This window comes from Phaenicophaeus curvirostris, chromosome 3 (assembly GCF_032191515.1).
Source record: "Phaenicophaeus curvirostris isolate KB17595 chromosome 3, BPBGC_Pcur_1.0, whole genome shotgun sequence".
Taxonomy (NCBI): domain Eukaryota; kingdom Metazoa; phylum Chordata; class Aves; order Cuculiformes; family Cuculidae; genus Phaenicophaeus; species Phaenicophaeus curvirostris.
Window position 1 is genome coordinate 29,956,071 of NC_091394.1, and position 14,652 is coordinate 29,970,722.

Here is a 14,652-nt window from a genome sequence, read left to right on the forward strand (position 1 = left end):
TTGGATGTTGTGGTTTGTTCAATGTTGCGTTTGGCCTTACTGTATTAAAGCCGCTCTAGTACTGCAGTTGAAGATGTTGCAGTAAAATTACTGGCTTCGAAATGTTTAAAAATTGTATGCAGGGAATGGAGAAAGCAGTGTGTTTCATCTTGTTTCTTTGTATTTTTAATAACTGAGAATCCTAACTGAAAAGTGGTTCTTTGGAAGCACAGACCTTGTTATGCACTTGAGTTAGTGCTGTCAGTGTTGTGTGTCTTGCTTCCCTAGCAAAAACAAGCGTTGACTTTACAACTTATGTTGTAGCTGCTGTAACTGAGAAATGTCACACACCATCTTCCAAGAAGGTCATTACTCCAGCTGCAAAAGTACAAGGTTTTTGCATGAAAACAGATGTTAAGGATGTATGTGCGGTTTAGGGTATGATGAGAAGATGTTCCAGAGGGGTTGGTCTGAGCAATGACTTCTTCTGCCTGGGGAGTTGTGAACTGTGCTGCTTGTGTTTTTGTTTTTATATATATGTAAGCATGTAAAGCAGTTATACGTTTAGTTTTCCAGAAGAAAACACCAAATAAGAGATAATGAGTGCTTTGATGCAGGTCCCACGTGTAGGAAGCCTTTCCCTCTAGCATTGCTACCACACTGGCTCTCCACTATTTTTCTGGGAGCATGAGTCTGTTGAATCCAGCCCAGATAACTTGTTGGGATATTTATTTACAGGGGAATGTCTTGGTTTGTTGTTTGTTTTGGGTTATTCCTTCCTCTGGAAACCCTGCTTTCTGCAGTTAACATCCCTTCCTCTGGATGCTTTAGTCTTTGACTGTGAGGGATGTGCTAGTCAGTGTTTTCTTACCCTTTATCTTCTTATCTGTGCAGTGATTCCCCACAGTGAGTGAAGGAAACCCAATGTTTTTTTAAAGATTGTATCATTATATAGAAAAATATTTTGCTCTTAATGAACAAGAGCAAACACACACATGCACAGTCATACTGCACTTAAGTCAATTGAAGATGACTTTGAGATTGAAATATCCCTTTATTGTTCAGTTTGGGGACAGCATAATTTCAGAATTTAAATACTCAATTTCAAAAGAACTGATGAAAGTTTCTGGTGAACCAAAGAAAGCTTTGTTAAGATGTTGTTCTCCCTTGCCACTGTTATTCATTTTTTCATCTTGTTCCTCTGTTCTCTAGAAATTTTTTGCAGAACAGTATTGAGCAATGAAAACAGAAAAGTCTTTATCCCTGCATGTGAGAATAACTGTGTTTGTTTATATGAGTATTCCTTGTAATAACTGAGAAGTTTATTCTCATGGTACTATTTTGCTAACAAAATGACTTTAATAAAATTATAGTTGATTCTAGAACTCACACCTTTTAAAATATGGTTTTGGCTTCTACAGTTATTGCTGTGGTAGAGGCATCGTTCAGTATATTTGAATTGCATGAAAATTTTATCTAAATTCTTCACATAGCAAAATGACTCCTTTAAAAGCAAAATGCAAACAAGAAAACAAAAAAATAAGCAGAACATAGAACTTTTAGAACCAAAATTACTTTTAACAAGTTTATTTTCACAGGGCTCAATGATTTTATGAAGGGGTTTGCATCCTTTTTGGAGATGAGAATAGAATAGGCATTTGCTTGGCTGCTGTTGTCATGGTTCACGTTCAGATTTACCAGTTTTGGTGCTTTAGATATTTTGAGAGAAACGTGCCTTACTAAGCACTGGTGGGTTGTTTATTACTGTTCATATCACATTCTAAACAAGTAGCAGGAGCAACAAGGTATGTAAGCATTGCACCTGAAATTACACATTCTCATTTTTCATTTAAGGTGTGTCAGCGCTTTTTCTTCTCTTGTGCTTTAAGTGTGATGAGAACTGTACCATACCAGGCAGATTCTGGCACCATTAACAGGCTGAATACCTAGCTTTCAGAAACGGCTGCTCAGAATAGCCTGTGAATAATTTCTGTATAATACTACAAGGAGAAGAAAGATAGTAGCTACAGTAATAAAAGGTCTGAACTAATTGAGTAACAAAAATTCAAGCATTTTAATGGATGTGGGAGGACTGGATTATTAACGGACGCATTAGAGAAAAACACTGCACCGTCTGTTCCTCTTAAAGCTTATGGCTGTGTGTTTATAATAGATACCACTTATCCCGAGGCCTGTGTAGCTTGCATTGGAGAGGAAAAAAAAGAAAGACAAAAACCTGCTTGGCTTTCCTTTGACTGTCAAGCTGCTTCAGTCATGCCAGCGAAACCTGATCTCTCTAGGTTCAGGGTACTTTATGGTAGAGGCAGGAGGTGATGTAGTGTCTCCCTCATCAGAGTTCAGAAGCTCTTACAGACTTTCACTGGGCTTTGATTATAAGTTGTTGTTTTTTTTGTTCTTTTTGACCTTTAGATGCAGTGTTAGTACTTCCAGAATCCTGGCATGTGAGGCCAGTAAAAGTGCCAATGACAAAATGAAATGGTTGCTTCTCTTGCAATGAGCAGCTGACAGAACATATAACCCTTTGAGTACTGTTTGTGCAGTTGCAGAAGTCTAAAGTGGTGGTGAAGTTGTTTGCTTCTCCTTCTTTGGTCTAAGTCATGCTTGCTCTAAAAACACCTCTCATCATCCTAGTATCTGACCCCTGCTCCTTGCCCACCGTTCTCACTACCTTATGCTTCTGTGTGGTGGCGCTTTGTCATGTAGGTAGCTCCATAACTCTGCTTTATGAAAGGATATTTTTAATAGTATTGGACTGAAAATATGAATTTTATGTTGCAGTGTTGGGGAGTGGTGGTGTTTAAGACAGCCTAGTAAATAAGTAAAGCAGCAGGATGTTGCTCACCCAGCTGTATCTTAGAGATTTCTTAAGGGGCAGAGTTGCTGTTACTTGAATTTGTTGCCTGTAGATTTATGTGGTATGATGCTAGCTGTATGTAGCGCTAGGTGATATGATTTCTTCAGCTTCCCTAACCTGTGTTTTACCTTCCCCTTTCTAGAAGACTGTGTTAAACTTTCAGATTTCAATTTTGATTTTGTTATAATTTATCATTCTTGAACAGTTTTCTAATTCAGTGAGAAGAGACGAGTGCTCAGTTCTTTTCTGCTGCTGTGATGGTACTTTTTTCTCTAGTAAGGTATAAATGGGATTACTCTTTCTTCTGCCATTTAATACCTGCTTTTGACCCTTGAAACCGAGACAGGGTGATAACTCTTAGCCCCTTGCCTCCACTCACTTGGATATAGTAACTGGCCACGAAGCAATAGAGAAGACATCTGCACTGTATTTTTGCTGATGCTGCTTGCTAACTAAAGGATTAAACTGAAGTTTACGTCAAATCTTTTATCTTTTTTTTCTGGTTGTGGAGTATAGCATAGCTTCAATGATGAAAATGGATCCATTTCACTTATTAGTCTGATAAACCTTTGCCAACCTGTGGGCCTGAGGCAAAGCAAGACATCATGGCATAACTTGCAGCAATTATGTAAACCGTACTGTATCAACTATGTATGCTAGCACTGACTTCTGCTCTGCTTAAAAACATTTTCCCCTGTGCTAGTAGGGGTGAAGGAAGCGTTCTTGTTTTGTTGCAATATTAACATATTGATGTACCTCTCAACTTCCAGGTTGCATCACAGCGCATAAGCTCAGTGGATCTTTCATGCTGCAGCCTGGAGCATCTGCCTGCCAACCTGTTTTATAGCCAAGACCTCACTCATCTCAATTTAAAGCAGAATTTCCTGAGGCTAAACCCTAGCCCATCCACAAATAGAGCGCTTAGTGAATTACAAAGGTAAAGTGATATTGTTCTACTGGTTTTCCTCTACCCTTGGAGCCAAGTGATGCCTGGTCTTTAGGAACTTCCCTGAACTTATGCTCATTTGAAAAATTACTACATCCTTCTGTGGAGGAATGGCCAGACTGTCATGCTTCACAAGTTGGTTAAATCTGTGTGTTGGAAACAGACTAGCTTTCATAAAACACTTAATGTTTTTCTTGTAAATACAAGATTATTTTCGGTTTAAAATGCAGTTTCCAGAATGTGTTGTTTTCCACCTACCTACTGAGGCCAGACTATAGTTCTTGGATCTTTGACTCCCATGAGTGCTCCCCATTGAAAGGATGTATCTAGGTAGGGGTGGTATTGCATGTGACTTTACTTAAAGGTCTTTTTGTTAACCCTCCAAACAAAGCAAGACCTGATTTAATAAAATCAGCCTAATTTCTGCCCTCTTTCTACTCTGCTCAGCCATAATTCTTCTTTCCTAGTAACTGTGACCTTCCAGTTGTTCTTTCCACTGCAGCTCATCCAAGAACATAACAAATGGGTAGACAGCAGCACGATCAGTGATGTGAATGATTTAATATGTGTGTCCCAGAACTGTGGAATCAGCAGACTTTCTGTATTCAGAAAGATGAATGTTTCTGTACTGAATATAAAACTGTGATTTTAATTTCAGTGGTACCTGAATTGTAGAGTACCTCAGAATTATGTTTGTGAATGGTCCTGTTCAAATGAAAGGTTTTAGACCACATTTCTAAATCCCTTCATCTTTGAAAAATAACTGAAAAATACAAGATGGATCATGTGGTGTGGTTTTTTTTTATAGAATTACAATTCTGTTCTGAAAAAAAATCCCAACATTTGGCATAATGGAAGTTGAGTGAACCCAGCAGGTCTCCTTCACAAACAAAGTAGGCAGTAATTCCAAGAGCTTATGAGCACAGCCTGGTGAGGAGTACTGGATTAAATGTTCTGTGGATGTCAGTATAGGCCTCCAGATAGCAAGTGGAATTTTAGCATAAGTTAGGTGATGAACATGGACAGATAATGAATGTCTTTGTTTTAATGATTTTTTAATATTTTTTCCTTTTAAATATCAGAAAATCTACAGGAGGTACTTGATTATATTTTGTCCATCTACCTACAGATAATTCTGCCAGTGATTAGAAAGCATTTATAAATAATGTGATGGGCAGATTCATTTTTTAATGCTCTCTTGGTGCAATTGTAGGAACAGCTGGCTGAAGAGCCTTGCTGAAATTTAATAAAGTGTTAGAATTTTCCTTGCTAATGTGGGCCTGAACGTGCAAAAGTGACAGAGTTCAGGTGACCAAATATAACTCTCCTGTTTTCTGAGATTCCACATCAGGAAAGTCTGGCTAAGTGGTGTATACCTGAAGTGGTGCAAGACTGATGGAGTGTCTCATTCTTTTGAGAGCTGCTCGTGTTCTGTCAGTGAATGATAGTCTGCTCTGCCTCCACTACTTTGATCTTGCCAAGAAGGCATGAGAAGGTCTGTGACCTTTTGGAGCAAAAAAGAAAAAAAAAAATAAAAGTGAAGGTTACACTGCACTGTTTCAGTGAATCGAAGCTAGTGTTTCATGAACTCCTGCCCCTTGGCCTCGACCTTCCCTCTGCCACTGCTGATGTCCTTCTACCTTGCCTTCATCCAACACAGGTGGCATCACCCAGACAGTGAGTAGCTGCAAGCTACTGTTTCCATTGCTGTGCCAGTGGAAAGAGATGAGAGGTAGTAGTTCCTGCTGAGGGTTATGAAGAGCAATGCTCCATTGGTTATATTTTGCCTCCCAACAGCATCAAAAGCATGAGCCTGGCCCTGGAGTGCTCTCCCAAGCCATGATTCTTCCTGTCCTAAGAAATAGTGTTGGCTTACCCTCCTTATGGTGGGAAAACTTGATTTCTACTTGTGCTGCCAAAAAACTTTGAGCCAGTTTGACTGCTACTGTAAGTTTGCTTTTCCGTAGTGAGTAAATACACAAATATCTAGCAAGAAGGGAACATCTTTTTGAGATTATTAGTGAATTTCAGTATGAAAACATGTGCAATGGAAGGGAAGCTCAGTCATTCCTGGGAAGGCAAGTTGTTTGTCTGACTTTTTCTTTTTAATGTAATTTCATAGAACCACTTTCGGATCTTTTGGGGGTTACACGAGGTAAAACCTGACTGGATAAACCAAAAGTCTTTTTTTATTCTCCTGTGTTCTTTCAAACCACTGCAAAGCAAGTACAAAATCTCTGCTGTACTGATTTGGTACTGTTGGCTTTTATACCAAATTCTTAATTGCTAAATTACAGCCACACACAGGGCACAGCAACAGTAAATCAAGCCCAGAAGTATGTAAGGCTCAAAAATAACCATGTACTTGTTTATTGTGAACAAAACACACTGGCATTTATATACCTACCCTTCCTGGTACAATTTTTTATTAAAATCTGGTTAGCAAGGCAGCCTAGGAAAACTTGTCTTGCTGTAAGTAGCTCTTGGTACTAGCTGGTCCTTTTCAACAAATGCTCATGAATGCTGGATTTCAAAACAAGAGTTATGTTAAAGACAGAAGAAAATACCAAGTTTTCAGCTACCCGCAGAGTAGTCCTACAAGAAGATAGGTCATAGTAATGAGATGCTGACGTATGCACTGACTTGGCAGGTACAGTCAGGAATGGATTGGGAAAAATACCAAGAATTTCTACTTTTGCTTATGTGTTTTTTTTCTTTCAATTGTTAAAATAATGTAACTTATTGTACTTAATAACAAGATGTTTAGTCCTGTTCAGTACATGGCATAAGCAAAAAATCTATCTTGATGGCTTATAAAGGTTTACAGGTGTGTAGATGGGCTTTTTTCCCCCTGGTAGCTACACTTTCATTTGCTTTACTGCCTACTGAAACTTTAAATTCTGTTGCTGTAGATACTCTGCTGCTGTGAACTTCTGCAACTGAACCTTCTGAATGTTGAATGGTATATACAGCTACCTGTGTTTTTTCGTACTTAGTGGTCAATACATATTTCATACTACGTACAAAATTAGGCAATCTGAAATTCATCTGTTAAAAAAAAACAACCCACCAGCTAAATGCTGGAACTTGTTCTCCCTCACAGTAGCTTTTTTAAAATGATAGGAGAGGGGTTTTTCTTTTGAGGAAAGAGGAGATTGCCCAGATGAAAGTTCACCCAGCTCTTGCAGTATTAGAAGTGGCTTATATCCTCATTAAGTCAGAATTTGACTTAAAGCCCTTGGTGTTTTACCTCCTGTACACTGCAAGTGAAGCGACTGAAGACATTCTGTTGTTTTAAGTTGTCACAATTTTTATTGCTTCCACTCTTTTATTGTTGGTTGGTGGATGTTTTTTTTTTAACCATAAAGTTGAGATTTATACATATATATACACAATGTGTTCCCAAACCTCACTTCCCCCTTGTCTGTGATGCAACTTCACAGATCTTGTTCTGAAGTGTGAAAAAGAGTTGATGCTTACTAGTTTAGTGAAGTACTCTTGCTTAAAGTTTGAAGCAAATAAATAAACCATGCTCTACTTCACTGGGCTAAGCGCACTTTACATTTATACATAATTGTAATTGTTTGAGTCAGTGCAGTTGGAAAAAAACTGTTGGCATCAAGAATATCGTTTGTTTGTTGAGATTGAAAAGGAAAAGTTGTCAGTATGTGGATTCTTTTATATAAGCTTGTGGCAGATTAAAAAAAAAAAGGGGAAAGGAAGGGGGCTGTAATAAGCCACAATGTTTGTTTTACCGATAAACAATATGATGCTTGCCAATTTTATCTGAAGAGCAAGTTATTGTTATGATTGTGGTTGTTAATTATTAACAGTGATTAAATGGATTTTTATCTTAAGATCCATTGGCAATTTTCTCTCCCAGAGCCTCTTTAGAAATCAACTGTCTTCTCAGGCATCTCGGCTTGAACTCCTCTGGGCTAGTGGCAGTAACCTGAAGTTGCGTCTACAGGGTATGAGGCAGCTAGAGAACTCTGGGATATTGATGGAAGTGTTTCTGAAATCCCTTACCACTAACTCTAGGATAGCTGGTTTTACCTGAAAACTCAGAATTTGAGGTCGTCCTCAAGCAAAACTGTCATTACAAACACATTGAGTAGGTAACTTGGAATTCAGTTGTTGCTCAGAGAACACTTAGGTTCTCAGATGGCAAGGTGGAAGATTAGTGTTAGTGACCCAGCTGGTGTGAACCCAGCAGACAAGCTTGCCAGAAGTCAAGGTGTGATGTAGTTTGCTCCTAGCTTGTCCTCAGCGATTGAGGAACAGGGGAGAAAGTCTCCAACCTCCCACTTGGTTGGTCTCAAAGTGCATTGAAGTGCTCCTTGTGATTACTGCTTTTGGTGTATGAAAGAGAGATTGGCAAAAGACGTTGGATGGAGGTATGACATGCCAAATATACATCTCCTCCTTGCCAGGCCCCACAGGGCACACTGCCAATAAACACACTGGAAAAGATTTGAGCTTTCTACTTTTTTTTATTTTGTTTCTCTCTCTATCTCCCCCCAACCCCACCTTGGATGCCCCTCTGGAAAGGCATTTGCTTTTAAATGCACTCATTTATTGAAGTTACTTAAATCCAGCTAACATAAGGAGTGATCTTCTGCGAGGAATCGAGTGCCACTGTGTGCTCCATGTTGTGGGTCTTCCCCACTTCCTCTCACACTGTTATGGTCTCAGAGCCATACAGGTAACCTTGCTTCTATACCTGTTTCTCGTTGTCTACTTGAAGCCAAAGAATAAAGCGTAGCCATCTAAAGCAGCAAAGCAAGAAGCAGAAGGTAGGGTGGCGTGGACAACCAGAAGTCTGCTACCAACAAGCTCCATCCAACGTTTGCCTTATTCCAGTGCTACGTTTCTTTTCTTGGCTCTGTAGCCTTGGAATACTTTTTTGCTATTTGTAATACTTTAGAGGACACTTTGAATATGTTGTCTATGTAACTTCACTGCTTTTTTTTTATTCAGTTTGTAAATAGATTTAAGGAGGAATTTGGTCCTGTTAGTGCATCTTTCCAAATCTTCATGACTGATAGTGTTCTATGTAGTCCCTGTGTACCTTTCCAAACTCAAGAAAGTACCCTCATGTGCAAGTGACTAAGCGGGGAAGATTGTAAAATTGGTTTAATACCTGAGAAAAAGTTGGATTTTTTTGATTGTTTAAATTAAAACAGTGAACTCCTTAATTGTCGTAGGAGAAAAATGGATGGCACTAAGAAATATGCTATTAAATACCATTTTTAAAGATGCAGTAGTCTAAAAGTACAAATTGCAGTTCTTAATTGGATTCAGATTAGTGGAACTATTAGGCTAAGTACAGCTGTATCTCTTCCAAATAATGCTTTAAAAAGTAGTAAGCGTATTTATGGAATCCAGTTACTGTGTATCAGCCTACTCCAATTTATTTTTCTGTTGCATTCTGATATGGCTTCCAAAGTAAGTGTTTATTTCATGTTTTGATTTGGAAGCCCACCTCTAGCTAATGCTTTTGTATTTCACATATAAATTTCCAATACAGAGAAGGAGAAAATATTTTCACTTTTTCCTAGGAATTTCATTCTTCCTTCAAGAGATAGTCTTTCCCTGCCAATGAAGCAGTGTTTGCTAGGTATGTGCAGAAAGTGAGAACAGTGAAGTACACTAGTGTAGGTTCAAATTATTTCCACTAAAAAAACATTAATTTTGGTTTTCTTCCCTTTATGGTGGTCTTGCCAATTGTGTCATAGAATAAAGGCTTTATTGTTGTCTTAAGGTTGGAGATAATCTGAATTTGACTTAACATTTGTTATTATTTATATATTTTGAAAAATAACTGCCGAGATTTAAGGTTACTTTCTTATCTTTTTGTTTTAATACAACCTACCAATTAATATTGGCATATCGACTCAAACCTGTATGCTAGAATTGTTGTGCCTTTTATAGATTTAAATGTGAGTAGAGGGGAGAGATATCAGGATGACTGTTCCTGGTGTGTTGGTGTGAAGGGTAATGAAGATACCAAAATTGTAGCTACCAGTTGTTTGTTGCTTCCCTCCCTCTCCCCCTGGAATTTAAGGAAGGGGGAAGGAAATAAAAATTCAGTTAAAACAGTATTTTCATTTATTCATTCAGCTAATGGAGGAATTTATAATTAACGGGTGATTTTGTTAAAGTCTCTTCTGACTCAACCAGAATCAATCTTTGCTCTCAAACTAAGTGACCCTCTCTCCTGAGATAACTTTACTCCATCTGTTTTTGTCTGCTGTGACGTGAGCTACTTGGTTTGTGGATGAACATGAGTCTTGTCCAGAGAAATGAAGGGGAAAACACTAACAGGGTTCCTCCTTCCTCCTCTCTGCATTATCCTTTGGAAACTCTTCAATTCCCAAGCTGGGGAGGCCTGTTATTGACCTCAGTTAGGCAGAACCTTCACCTGCAGCATCCGAATGAGCCTCCTAGCTCTTGCAGAAACAGTCTAGCTCTATTCGACTGCCTTGACAAATTTAGCAGGGCAAGAGGGCTGGAATAGTTAATTTTAATTGTCTAACTGACTTAAGGCTTTTATAATGACGCCACTCTTGGAAGGGAAATGTTATGACTCTGTTTCTGGCTCTAGGCTGGCTGCTCTCTTAGGTAATAAGGCTATGGATGGGCAACTTTGACACAACTGCAAAAAGGCAGTACATTGGACCATTTATTTCCAGGGAGGAAATCGGTACATCACGTTTATATGGTAATTCTCTTCATGATTAAGTTAGTGGCCAAAGCCGCAGGCATTCATAAAGGTGGCAAGTTTTAGTTCAGTTCCAAGACTTGCCACTGTGCATCAGTCTGCTCAGAAATGGTGCTAGAGCTGAGGTACAGTTGTGCTGATGCTTGAAATGATGTTCAACTACAACCACAGCACAGTCATGAGACAACCCAAATACCAGAGATACTGTTGGGAAAATGATTGTTTTCCTTAAGCTGAGTCCCTTATTAAGCCACGTTTTCTGTTCTGAGTATGGTAAAATATTGCTTTTTAATTGCTTTTGGGCAAGACTGGTTTTGTCAGATGAGTGTGTTATGCTTGCATTTCAGTGATGGTGTATTGCCAATTCAGGTACAGTATTCCCTCCCTTCCAAAGATAGTGGAACACAAATGCTGTTCTGTGCAATGGAAATTCCTCTGCTGTGCACATTGAGTAGATCTGAATTTGAAATTAGAGTGTCAGTTCATTGCTTTGCCATGATATAAACTTCTCTTATTAGTCCCTCTCCTCCTTTTGCTTATGTCAAACTAAAACCACTCCTGAAGTGGCAGCTTCAAGATTAAATAAGGGGGCATTTTTTGGCTCAGTTATGGCAATTACTGTTCAGTCATATTGCATGTATAAACTCAAGGGTTGACATGTCAACAGTCTGCTGTAGCTTGAGGTAGAACTATTTTTGGTTTGGAGAAGTGAATGTTTATGTACTGGTCAGTAGAATAGAAAACTTAGTAAACGTGTTGAGAGATGCTGTTATTCAGGCTGATTTTTTTTTTAACAGATAAAGTGTAGAACCAGGGAAGGAGGGAGAAGAAGGGAAGCATATGTGTGAGCTCAATAGGAGGTTATTACTGTCATGCATCACTCAAGCAATGTTGTGCCTTTTCTTCTTTCCAGCAATCCCATGGGTGTGAGAACACAGCAAGGATGTTGAGATGTAGTTTGTTTAAAGCCTGATTCTGTGCAAACTCAGCAGCAACAGAAAACTTAAGTCTGTAAATTACTTCTACCTTTTTTTTATATTGATGCTGCAGGTGCTACTGACTCTAAGTCTATATACATACAAGAAGCACTATAAACAATGCAGCACTTGAAATGTGTGTGTTTGGTTTGTGTGGCGGGGTTGGGAGGTGGGGTACACAGGGGCAGATTCTGTGAGAAATTGCTAGAAGGTGGGGTTGGCCAGCCCTGGGGCTGGGTCACCTCCAGCCAGGGCTGAGCCCACCAGCAATGGTGGGAACACCTCTGTGGTAACGTTTAATAAGGAGGAAAAAACATGGAGGGACAGCAGTGGAAGGAGGGAGGGGCTGGGCCAGGATGCCCAGGCTCAGTGAGCCACTCAGGACAGTCCGGTGCAATGCAGTGATGGAAAAAGAGAAGTGAGATGTGGGAGAAACAACTGTGCAGACCCCAGATGTGGGGGAATAGCACTGCAGAGAACACCAAGGTGAGTGAGGAGGGAAGGGGAGAAGGTGCTGCAGACACTAGAGCACAGATTCCACTGCAGCCCATGGAGAAGTGTGATTGAGCAGTTGGTCCGCCTGCAGCCCATGAGGAGTCCTAGTGGATGTCCATTTGTAGCCTGTGGAGGACCCCTCTCTGGAGCAGGTGGAGGTCCCTGAAGGAGGCTGGGACCCCGTGGAAACCCTCATTGGAGCAGGTTGTGAAGAACCATGGGAAGGACCCACATTGGAGAAATTAATGGAGGACTGTCTTCTGTGGGAGGGACCCTGTGCTAGATCAAGGGAGAAGTGTAAGGAGTCCTCCCCCTAAGGAAGAAGGAGCGGCAAAGATGATGTGTGATGAACTGATGCCAACCCCCATTCCCCATCTCCCTGTGCTACTGAGAGAGAGGAGGTAGAAAACGTTGGGAGTAAGGTTAAGCCTGGGAAGAAGGGAAGGGTGGAGGAAAGGTGTTCTTTCAGGGATTTGTTTTTGTTTCTCAGTGTCTTGTTCTAATATGATTGGTAATAAATGAGATTGATTATTTTTTTCCCTCGAGATTATTCTGTTTTGCCCATGATGGTAACTGCTGAATAATCTCTCCCTGTCCTTATTTTGACCCATGAATTTTGCCTCCATTTCTTTCAACTCTCCTCCCCAAGGGGACTCAGAAAGGGGAGCGGTGAGCAGGCAGCTTTGAGGTTCTTTGTTGCTTGCTGGGGCTCAATACCATAACATTGTGCAGCATGGCAGTGTACCAACCCATTTGCGATGTGGATGGTGAGGAAGTGAGTGGACAAAGATTAGAGGTAGCCTTAGATCTTAACTTTGAGCAAATGCATGCTACTTTGGCTTAACAATGTTCTGTAGCTGATAATGCTCCATGAGGAAAAAAGTAAAAAACATGTTTACATTATGTAAAAAACATGTTTACAAAGGAGGAGCAAAATATCTCTTTCCTGCCAGTTGTCTTAAATTAATCTTCATTGTTAACTAAGTTTATCACTTCTGTCTTTCAGCTTTTCTTTAAATGTGATTTAACAAGGAACTCTTTGTGGATTATTTGACATACACTTACATGTGCATTTTCAGCTTCTGTATGTGTATGTCTAATGCTGGATGTACTACTTATCTTCCCTTACACACTATATAGACCTTTTAATCACTTCGGTTTGTGCCCTTAGCAATTATATTACTCACCGGAGACCCATAACAGACACATATTAAGGCATACATTAGAGATGTAATCAAGAGACATTTTGAGAGGGGGAGGAGGTTGTTGAATTCCCCACCACCACCACCTCTTTGACGTAGGACAATTATACGCAAAACTGTGTGCAGAAAACCTTGAACCTGAACACTGCATTTGAGTTAGTTAACGTATTTCTTAGCTTCCTTCACCACCACACCCCCTGCCCTAGTCCTCTTTTCACTGTGTATTAGCTTAATCTTTTGTAACTTTATCTCAAGGTTGTGTTTGGGATCTTCTAGTAGATTGTAGTTTTAACTCATTTGGTGTGCAGAAGTCCTGAGACTCTCCTTTTATGAATCCAGAGCAGCACAGATAAAAGCTGTAGCCTTAATATTGATTATAAAATAAGTTAATTCATTTTTCATGGTTGACTTGAAAATTGGAATGGTTGCATTTTGATGTTTCTCCAGCAGCTTAGTTATTTTGACTTAATCTTCCCTTCTTCATTACTATTTTTGCTCTTAAAAACTGAGAACAAGAAATGTAATTTCTGAAAGCCTCAGAGTCTGTTACTTAGAGCATACTTGATTGTATTTGCAATTGACTTTAAGAAGCAAAACGGCTGTTCCACCACAGAATCACCCCAAATTTCAAGGCAGTATATCTGCATCTATGGTTATGTTCAAGATAAATCCAGGGTTGAGGGTTTCAGTTCCAGCTTCAATGTTTTTAAGCCCTTTCTCTCAAAATAGAGGAATAGCAAGGTATAGTGCTTAAAATGTGCATTTTTTTTCTGGCTAGCAGCCCTCATTAACATCAGCTAGCTTACCCTAGCCTCCTTTTGATTTTACAGTTCTCCCTCTAGAGATACATTAGTCAGCACAGTAGCATATTTTCTCTGCAGCAGTAATTTGGTTGCAAGATTTCATTTCGTCTCCATATAACTCTGTTCCAAACTTATGCCTCCAGCATGGCACAGATTGTTCAAAATCTGTGATAACTCTGGCCATGATTTTTTGCCTTTTTTCCTTCTACCATATTAGCAGCAAAATACCAATAGAGGACACAGCATTCCCTCATTTGCTGCAAGCCTTGGTAGATGTTAAGTGTGCTTGTGAACTTAAATGTGTTTATAGCCTGGATCTTGGGGTAAAATCCACACTTCACTTACGACCCCCATTGAAATATGATATGAAGGCACTATTTACATTTTCATGTTGAGTTTCAGTCAGTGAGGTTAGTTTAATTTAGGCAAGACTAAAGGTGCATACCACCATCTTCAGCTGATGAGGATTTCTACGAGCTGTTTGGTATTTAAAACTTTCTAACCTGTTTAATGCTTGGTGTGTTTTTTATCCATGTTTTCTGCTTGGGGGAGGACAAAGTGCTTTGAGGTAAGAATGCACTGGCCTAGTGCACAGGCTGTGGATGCACTGGCACATGCTGTTGGAGATCACTTTAATGTGGAACAGCAGCA

The 14,652-nt window shown here is 39.6% G+C and overlaps 1 protein-coding gene across 1 annotated transcript in view; it reads left to right on the forward strand.

The window, feature by feature from the left end:
- PHLPP1 (PH domain and leucine rich repeat protein phosphatase 1) overlaps positions 1-14,652 on the forward strand; it is a 144,881-nt gene that overhangs the window by 89,811 nt on the left and 40,418 nt on the right. Inside the window, exon 4 of the mRNA XM_069853552.1 lies at positions 3,625-3,791. Coding sequence (XP_069709653.1) covers positions 3,625-3,791 — 167 coding nt within the window. The remainder of the gene's footprint in view (positions 1-3,624; positions 3,792-14,652) is intronic.